This window comes from Camellia sinensis, chromosome 12 (genome assembly GCF_055761805.1).
Source record: "Camellia sinensis isolate YWXY chromosome 12, ASM5576180v1, whole genome shotgun sequence".
Classification (NCBI taxonomy): domain Eukaryota; kingdom Viridiplantae; phylum Streptophyta; class Magnoliopsida; order Ericales; family Theaceae; genus Camellia; species Camellia sinensis.
In genome coordinates, this window is record NC_138972.1 from 100,873,441 (window position 1) to 100,883,402 (window position 9,962).

The 9,962-nt window shown below is 38.1% G+C and overlaps 1 protein-coding gene and 1 long non-coding RNA gene across 2 annotated transcripts; both read right to left on the reverse strand.

The window, feature by feature from the left end:
* Positions 1-4,144: 4,144 nt before the first annotated feature.
* LOC145804667 (uncharacterized) lies at positions 4,145-4,686 on the reverse strand. The gene is made up of 2 exons (XR_014346916.1): positions 4,586-4,686; positions 4,145-4,499 (listed from the first exon to the last, which is right to left on the reverse strand). It is a non-coding gene; the product is annotated as an uncharacterized LOC145804667 (long non-coding RNA).
* Positions 4,687-4,714: 28 nt separating this feature from the next.
* Positions 4,715-7,772, reverse strand: LOC114320215 (uncharacterized). Its single transcript, XM_082897110.1, has 6 exons — positions 7,662-7,772; positions 7,234-7,306; positions 5,483-6,935; positions 5,106-5,383; positions 4,872-4,990; positions 4,715-4,729 (listed from the first exon to the last, which is right to left on the reverse strand). The coding sequence occupies exons 1-6, from the start codon at positions 7,770-7,772 to the stop codon at positions 4,715-4,717; spliced, it is 2,049 nt and encodes a 682-aa protein (XP_082753236.1).
* Between the last annotated feature and the right edge of the window lie 2,190 nt (positions 7,773-9,962).

Genomic DNA, 9,962 nt, shown 5'->3' on the forward strand with positions numbered 1-9,962 from the left:
TCTATACTTGCTTGTGCGCATCACATAGTAATGCTAACTTAATAATCAGAATAAGAACACATAATGTTTATAAAAAATCATATCATGATTAGTAGAGGCCAATCTTTGATCAAGCGAGCGGGGGTGCTCAATTCATGACATTCTCTTCTCGTACCTAAGTTCCCGAGCCGAGGCAACTTTGGTGATGACGGACACGTGGTCTTTAGCACGAGTCAAGGTTTCCTAAATTTTTCCAAAAATAAAATATTTAGGTGGCGACTCTGTATCTGGCAAAGTAGTCCAATTTTGGCATTATTTGATTTAAAATCGATTTTTCAAAAAGATTTGCTGGATTTGGACTCTTTGATGTTTATGAATTTCACATTGCACTTGTGAGATTAGATTCAGAACTGCAAGAGTCCAAACTATAGGGCTTTCTTTCAACAGACTTTGACTCACTAGAATGACTCGAGTCTGATCCCAACTCTACAAACTTGGTGGAATCAAACTTAGACTCAATACTTAATTCAGAACTCAAAATAAAACCGTTCTCAAATTGCCAGTCAAAGTGTGGGCCATCCATAATATTCAAAATAAAGCCCGTGCAATCAATAGGTAGTCACTCCCCAATTACAGAAACCAAACGGAACTTCCAATTATGCCCTCACTAAAAACACACTGAACCCCACAAACTGAAATGCCTGAACCACTCATTCGAATTTGAGAACCCCTGTATAGATTTAATACATTGCACATAACACATAGTAGGAAAGAGAACAAACACCTTTATGGAGGGTAGAGTTATCCTGTCCTAGCTTTTGAAATGATCTAGGGTTCACTATTCAAACAAGTGGTATCATACATCCTAGAAATGAGAGAGCATCCTGCCCTAATTTTGAAAGATACTATAGCTCACTATATGTACAAGGTTAGCTCTACTCTAAAGGTTGGAGTCAATGTGATGTTACCAAAGAGTCTTTTTGGTCATAACCAATGAAGATCTTAAGAAATCAGAAGAGTCAAAATAGCCTCTCTTCAAAGTCTAAGAACCTTTAGATCTCAAAAGATTATAACACAAGGCCTCCAAAGGGGGTGTTTGGGAAGAAAAAAAATAGCCCAATTTAGGCTAAAATTCACAAAAAGACAAAATAGGCTAAAATAGCTAATAAGACAAAATACCACATCAAACCTATAATCATTTCACTTTTTCTCTCACAAACATCACATCCAACCACAAAAAAATCCAATCATCTTCCCAAACACAAAAATTTTAACCTACTAAAATAGCCAAAAACTAAAATAGCCTACTAAAATAGCCACTTCCCAAACGAGGCCAAAGTAACATAGAGATAGGTATAGTGTCACAAAAAGTGTGCCTATGCTCCCACCAGTATCTGGGCAACACAAGAACTTTAAGTGCACCAATACATGCAATGCAATAAACATATAATTGAAAATAAAAGTCATATCATGGAGTTCGAGTCAAGGTTTCACAAAATCCCCAGCGGAGTTGCCAGAAACTGTAACATGCCCGGGGGGTACCCGTGCGCGTTAAACAGTTCGGACCCTCGATCTCTTTGATCTAGTCTCACGAGTGCAATGTGAAACATAGATGAGAGTCCAGATTTGGCAACTTTTAGTGAAGATCCATTTTATTACAATTTTGTCAAAAATGGACTGTATCATCAAATCTCAGAGTCGCCACCCAATATTTATTTTGGAAAAATTAGGAAACCCGCGACTCGTGCCCAGGACACTGTTCGTCGTAACCAAGGATGTTTGGCTCGGAACCTTAGATATGAGAGGGAAGGTCAATAATGAGTACCCCTGCTCACTCGATCAAAGATCGACCTCTACTAAACCATGATATGAATTTTATTTTCTTTATACGTTCATGTTCTGATTATTTAATAAATCCTCAAAAATTATTATGTGAAGCATATAAGTATAGACTAATTTACTCAAATTGGAACAATTCAATTTCATGTTTGTTTGTCGAAAGGGGTTTGAATTTGCCACTTTGACAAAGTGGGCTCAAAACGTATAATTATTGAATCATTCCAATTCAAGCAACAAGCCATCATCCACAGGCATTCAAGCAGTTTATCAGTTAAGCAATTAGCCTCATGGTAGGATGCTAAACGTAACAAGAAAATTATGTACAAACGGGATGCTAAAGCATAACAACTCACAGATTTTTTGACGTCCCTCGAACAACTACAAAACAAAGTTAGTGAAATATGCACGATCCTATATACAGAATCCTAATGCAATACATGCACAAAAATGTTCCTAAAGATCCGGCTTCTAAAACATAACATGTGAAATATTGCAAAACAAGTGATAACGCACAAAATTATGGGATAATCAATTGAAGCATAAAGATGCAAATTTAGTCGGATCTAGACATGAATCATGGATGCAAAGCATGGATATGCATGGTATGTCAGATATAGACATATGTACAATTAGGGAAAACGATTAAAGAACGGGATAGAAAGAAGCTGGGTGGGGGATTATTACAACACTTTAAATATTACAAATCCGATGGCGATGCATAAAATAAAATCCTTACAAACACTCAATAAAAATAAAATAAAGAACTTCATCACTAGCATATTCTACTCCTTTTCTCCACTGGAAATCAGGCCCAACAAGTAAGCCCAAAATTAGGAAGCCCAACGTTTCAAACCCCCGGCCACTCAGCTCATGTAAACTCATCTTCCATGGAGGCCCCCACCTCATCAGCATCAACGCATGATCCCAAATGATTTTATAATTCTAACTCGTGGCACTAGCGAAGAATTTGCCCAAATTCATATAACCAGACCATGTGCATTCACTTAGCCAAACTCAATACCAGCCCGTGATTTAACAAAATTACCGTGGGCCCATTCACCCCATTTGCCACTCAACAGCATATATGATAATACACCAAGGATCCTCTAGAGTGAAATTTCCCTAAAGTTTCCTAGAGTGCTACATTGTGTGGTTGAGATTTATTGGCAAGTCACATCAGAAAAATTGATGTGACTTGCCAGTAAATCTCAACCACACAATGTAGCACTCTAGGAAACTTTAGGAAAAAATCACTCTAGAGGATCCTTGCTCATGATAATATGCACAAACCTCAGCCCAAGTAAACCCATGTTAAGCATCTTCAATGGAGGGGCCCACATGATAGTGCAACGACCCCACTCCTCTGCTGGCTGTGCTGGTTCTAGCGGGTACCCGTTTGAGTCGGACGGATTGTATGTAAACTCTGCAGTATCAAGCCCATACTTTTCTCTCACACGTGCACTCCAAGCATCGTTTCTGCTTGGGCGCTGATCAAGGGAACCAGCAACAGAGACACCCGTAGCTGGAACTCGTGGCCTGTTCATATGAAAGAAAAAAAGAAAAAAAATACACCAGTGTGATAAAGTCTCAATGCTCTGCTGTGTATTGTTGAGCTTGGACAACCTTTCCACCAGGATTTATGGATTAAATGCACTGCCCATTGTTTGTGACAAAAGCTTGCCTTCGGAGGTCTTCTGAGAGAGCAAAGAAAGGCAGAAAAGAGAAGTCTACAGAGAGAGAGAGGGAGAGGTGCAGAGAGAGAGAAATGTGTAGCCCCTCAGAGAGAGAGCCGAGAGCCCATGCGAGAGAGAGAGAGAGAAGGGCTGCTGCCATGGTTGCACGTGGTGTTGAGGTTGGTGGTAGATGGCCTGACAAGGTGGTGGAGGGAATATGAAGCAGCCGAGGTGAGTGAGGCTGCAGATGGTGGTGGCTCGGTTGTGGAGTTGCGGCCAAGGTTATTAAGATCGGGATCCTACATAGGATCGTTTTGGGGGTCTGGAGGATCGGATCGTAGAATCGGATCGGGGATCGTAAGATCCTACTAAAACGATGAAAAAATGCAATTATTCTTATATGTCTAACTAATACTATCAAAATACATATAAAATGACCCAAAAAAACTTGAGAATGTAGCTCAAATGGTAGAGCTCTCATTCTTATGAGCAAATCGAGGTTCAAATCCTCGCATTCTCACTTGTGCACTAACAATAATCAATTCAAATATACATTTTACACATTTTTTTAAACAAAGAAAACATAATAAAAAAAGGTGGCAATTCAAGTTGTCATTCAAACATTTTCCTCAAATCTTAACAAAAGAACATACTAAAAGAAAATAGCAATTCAACTTCAAGTCTTCAAGTTAACACTTGCACAACATTGATATCCTTAACAAAACAAACTAAAATAAGAGAAGAATAAATAAACAAGAGGCTAAAACAAGTCATCATCTTCATCGCCGAAATCATCATTGCCACAAGCAACAACATTGTCGATCTCATTGTCTCCCTCATCTTCATCATCACCCACAGTGTCACCCAACTCCTCAATGTCATCATCACCAACAGTAGCATCATCAAAGTCATCATCAAAATCCCTTGGAGCATTCATGTTGTCATCCATATCATCATCATCACTTACTTCATGAATTTCATCGACATTTTCTCCAATACGGTCACGGCCTAAGTTGAAGAAAAAAAAATCCAAATTAAATCCAAATTGCAACTTCTAATTAAAACTAAAAGATGTATCATGTACCTAGACTTACATGCTTGTTCCAAATCCCTTGCAAGAGCATCTGCCTCTTCATCTTCTAAATGACATCCATGTCGAGCATTCCTATCAAGCACATGCAACCAACTTCCTTCTATTGGAAGACTCAGATTCTCTTTCTCTGTTATCCACTCATTGTCTGATGGAACATCATCCAAACATAATGGATTCATGATTGATTGTCTATTCTTGTGCCTTTGTCTCAGTTTCAAATTGTACATCACAAAGACCAAGTCATTCATTCTCTTTTGGTGTAAACGATTCCTCCGCTTTGAGTGTACCATCTCAAAAGCACTCCAATTGCGCTCACACCCCGATGAACTGCATGTTAGACTTAATACCCTGATTGCAAACCTCTTCAACTCGGGACATTCATCACCAAAAGAGTCCCACCAATCCCCTACATGGAAATTTTAATTAAGTAGTTCAAAATTTAAAGTTCTTCAAAACAAATAATCATAACATAAGATTGATAGATACAACTTACAAATCAACTTAGGGTAAAAATAAATAACCTGGAGATTTCTTTTTTCTAGTCAAGATTGTATTTTGTATACCAAAGAGTCCTCTTGCATTCTTGAATGCATCAATTTGCAAATCTATCTTCACCCTCTCATTAGTGTCAGGGACCATTTTTTCAAGACATTTGTACAACCCAATTTTAATCTCTGCATCAACTTGAAAATTGGGACTATAATGAAGTTGAGGGTTCAAGAAGTATGCTGCAGCATGCAATGGGTGATGGAGTTGGGTTTCCCATCTTCTATCAATGATGGCCCATACAGGATCATAGCTGACACAATTTAATAAATATTATTAATGAATAAATAAATAGTTTATGGAAATAGTATTAAAGAGTAAATAAATAGCCAACACTAAATAAAAAGTTTACCATCTTATGATATTATTGAAATTCTTTTGAATTTCCTCTTTCGCACGATCCATTGCTTCATAAATGAATCCCATTGTCGGATGCTCATCCGAATCCACCAACCTAAGTACCTTAATGAGAGGTACTGCAGCCTTCAAGCAGGTAGAAACACCCTTCCAAAAATATCGATTGTCCAAAACAATATTTTCAATTTTTTTCCCCTTTTCAGACTTCGCAAATCTACTATTCCTCCACTTGTTTGATGTAAATAGAGAGAACAATGCACCTTTTTGCTCATGAAGACGTCTCAATGTCAAGTAAGAGGTAGCAAACCGAGTTACCGCAGGCCTTATAAGTTCAATGTCTTTGGTAAACTCCTCCATCCAATGAATAAGATTGGTTCTTGAATAAATGTATGCCACAATCTTTTTTCCTTTACCAATTGTAACACGATGAACTTGTATTTCCTTCTCAAAATCTTCTAACATCAAATCTATGCAATGGGCGGCACAAGGAGTCCAAAACAAGCCCTTTCTTTTATCCATTAACATTTGTCCCGCCAATTTATAATTAGAAGCATTGCCAGTTACAACTTGTACAACATTTTCTTCTCCAACCTTCTCAACAACCTCATCTAACATCTCGAAAACCTTTTCAAATGTTTTTGAAATGTCGGATGTATCTAGTGATGACAAGAAAATAGTTCCATTCGGGCTATTCACAAGAAAATTACATATGGATCTTCTCTTTCTATCTGACCATCCATCCGACATAATTGTACATCCGGTCTTCTTCCATTGTTCCTTAAACTCATCAACCAATTGTAGTGTCTCCTGCACTTCTTTTTTTAAAAATGTCACCCTAATTTCATGGTAAGATGGTGGCACAAGTCCTTTTCCATAATCCCCAATCTTCTTAACCATGAGTGGAAATATAGGGTTGTTCACACAATTAAAAGGAATTGCACTAGTGTAAAAAAAACGAGCTATGGTTTGACAAACATCATCTCTCTCTTCTTTCCTAAACATTTGATTGAGAGTTTTTTGATTTTGACGTCCAGATTTCTTCATCACAAATTTATCTATGGCACCTACCCGTTTTTGTTTGTTTTGATGATGATATGCTAATAGTTCCACCTCCTCTTCAGAATCATCACCAACATCAAACATCTTTCTCTTTTTATTTTGAGACTCTAATGTTTGAGTTCTTAAAAGACTCATGAACTTTCCTCTAACATCTTCTGGGACTTGAGGACATGGCTCAACATTTTGATGAGTACAAGCTAAATGATGTTTTAATCTATATATACCTCCCGATCGAGTCACATTACAATACTTGCATTGTACCTTTTTGGTTGCAGCATCTATTTCAATTCCATGTTCCCAACCAGGATCCGTTCGGTTACCCACAACATTTTTCCTCTTCCTCCCTCTTCCAGAACTAGTGGCAGACATTGTTAACTCAATTGACAAACCTACAATCATATATTGAATATCACTGAATCAATTGACTACAATTTACAATTTGATAGTTGTGAAATATCAGAGAGAAAAAAGTCAAGTTACAGTCAAAAATAAATTGATTACAATAGTAATACCATGATGCCCAACAAAGGCCTCATTGAAATTATAGATAAGGATAAATTAGAATTTAGAAGTTAATTTACAAATTACAAATTACAAACATTGAATCAATCAACTGTTACCAACATGAACACTAGGTAATCTAAAGTCATGTTACAAATTACAATTACAAATTAATTGAGAACAAACCTGTATAAAATGAAGCTGCACTTTTCCTTGGTGGTACACTGGTATGTATCTGCGCACTTTTCCTTAGTGCTATCTGCAAAATAAATTACAAGTTAAAAATTAATTTAATTATGTTGACAGGAAAATGGAAAAATGGAAGAAGGGGAAAAATGGAAGACGAAGTGGAAAAGGGGGGGAAAAAAAGGGGAATGAAAGTCAGAAAAATGGAAGAAGAGGGAAAAAAAAAGGCAGCAGCAGAGGAAAAAGAAGATGGAGGAGAAGAAGAAAATGAGTCGAAGAAGATAAACCGAGGAGAAGAAGGAGTCGAATAGTGGAGAAAAGAAGGACTCGAAGCACAGAAAAGAAGAGAAGAATGAGTCGAACAGAGAAGAAGAAGAAGAAGAAGAAGAAGAAGAAGAAGAAGAGAAGACGAAGCAGACGAAGCATACCTGGAGAGCTGGAATCTGGATGGAGGCTGGATGGAGGCTGCTCAGCAATTTTCCCCCAATATTTTGCCCTAATCTTATGTCGTAAGTGTTTAGAAGAGAGAGAAGGTGCATCAAACCTGTAATAAAAGCATCAGAAAAGGGCCAAAAGTAGGATCGTATAGGATCGCGATCCAAATACGATCCTACGATCCCATTAACGATCCTAACGATCCTGTTCCGATCCTGAGCAAAATACGATTCAGCATGCGATCTGGATCGATTCTCTAAAAATTGATCGTAGGATCGTACGATCCTACGATCCGGATCGCGATTTTAACAACCTTGATTGCGGCAACAATGGAAGAGAGAGAGATTGTGCAACTTTCATACATAGACCCGAGAGAGAGAGATTGTGCAGCTTTCATGCATAGACCTGAGAGAGAGAGAGAGATAGAGAGAGTGCAGGTTGGTCGAGTCGCCGCCGTCGACGACGGCGACAGTAGGTTGATCAAAGACAATGGTGGCAGATCTGTGCGTCTAGAGAGTCTTTTTTGTTTTGGTTTTGCCCAGCTTCAACCGAAGAGAGAGAGTTTATGCATGTGTGTGCCTATGTGTGAGAGAGAGGTACTGAGAGGGTTGTAGAGATTGAGTGGGTCCTGTGTGTCTTTACATTTCAAAACTCAAAGCTGCCGAAAGAAAAAGGAAAGAGTCAGTGCATAGAGAGAGAGAGAGAGAGGTTTATGAATTATGTGTGTTCAGCTTAGAACCTCATCCCCCCATGTGTGTGTGCATCTGTGTGTGTGATAGCTCAGATAAAAGAACCTCTCTTCGCCTCACATTTTTTCATTTTCTTACTCTCTTTTGGAACTGCTCTTCTCTATTTTCAATATTCTCCACCTTCTCACTTGCTCTCCTCTCTTTTCAATATTCTCCACCTACCTTTGAACCCCACCCACCGAATTCAACATCTCTATCTCCCTCTCCTTTTCTTTTTCAATTTCAGATTGTCTCCTTTAAAATAATACACCACCCACTCCCTCTTTAACCAACCACACTTTAACACCTACTCTGTACTCACTCATTATAATCTCTCTATCATCTATTCCAACACCCCATACATCCTCACAAATATCTTATCTCCATCTCCAGTCCAAAAACATTATCATTCCTCTAACCCTCTCTTCTCATCTTCTTATTATGCTCCACTCACAAACTCATCATAATACCAAACCCCATCGTGACCAAATATTCTAATCTGTATATATATATAAATTGAATTCAATCTTTTTTTTATTATTACTATTATTATTTTCTTTTTCTTTTTTTATTATGTTCTATTTATCAAAATAGGTAAAATGTACCAATTTATATAGCACTACCGAAAAATATGTACACACACATAAAATTATAAAATACTACAAATTGATAATTTGGTCAAAATGGGTGAGGTTTGGGATTAAAGTTTCAATCTAATTTTTCTGATGAGAAATTCATAAAATAGTATATTCCAATTTTCATCATCGGGTGGTCAAAAGAAAACGCCCAAGTCTTAGGGCTGGTCAAAATGGGGTGTCTACAATGGTGACTCTAAATCTGGCAAAGCAGTCCATTTTTAGCAAATTGATTCAAAATTGATTTTCCAAAAGATTTGCCGGATTTGGACTCTTTGGTATTTATCTATTTCACATTGCACTTGTGAGATCAGATTCAGAACCGCGGGAGTCCGATACTATAGGGCTTATTTGTCTTCCGAAGAGGGCGCGAAAAGTCGAGCTACACATCACTGTCTCACTAGTGAGCAAATTCAGCTCAGTCTGAGGGCAAATCCATGAGTTGGACAAATCACAAACTCATTTCCTGGCAAGCGAAGTCAGCTCAATTTTATAAAAAAAGTTTGGCGGAACACCAACTTTTTCCTCGGCAAGCAAAATCAGCTCGAAGGACACCAACCCTTTTTGGCGAGCAAAATCAACTCGATTCAAACACAGAGGTTGGGCAGAACACCAACTTTCTATTAATGTGAGCAAACTCAGCTCGATGGAGGCAAGAAAAATCAGCTCAGGAAAATATGATCAAAATTAGCTCAGAACAGGCGAACACGGTTGGGGATGGCACCAACTGTTTGCACAGTAGGCAAAGTCAGCTTGGTTTGAGCAAAGTTAGCCCGATCTTGTGCCCTAATTTTTTGTACGGTGGACCATCGCAGCTAAGGCCGAATTGCCCCTAGCATTCAGTAGCTTAATACTTTAATAGAGAAACACATAATACAAAAGAAAGAAGTGGCTTTTTTCCATTGCACATCAAACATTACATGTAGTGACA

What these genes read in the sequence shown, in the direction of transcription:
- LOC114320215 (XM_082897110.1), bottom strand. Translation starts at nt 7,772, where the DNA reads ATGCACCTTCTCTCTCTTCTAAACACTTACGACATAAGATTAGGGCAA. An exon ending in TGCAGCTTCATTTTATACAG is followed by an intron (nt 6,936 to 7,233) that starts GTTTGTTCTCAA and finishes ATATGATTGTAG; the next exon opens with GTTTGTCAATTGAGTTAACA. An exon ending in TAGAAAAAAGAAATCTCCAG is followed by an intron (nt 4,991 to 5,105) that starts GTTATTTATTTT and finishes ATTTCCATGTAG; the next exon opens with GGGATTGGTGGGACTCTTTT.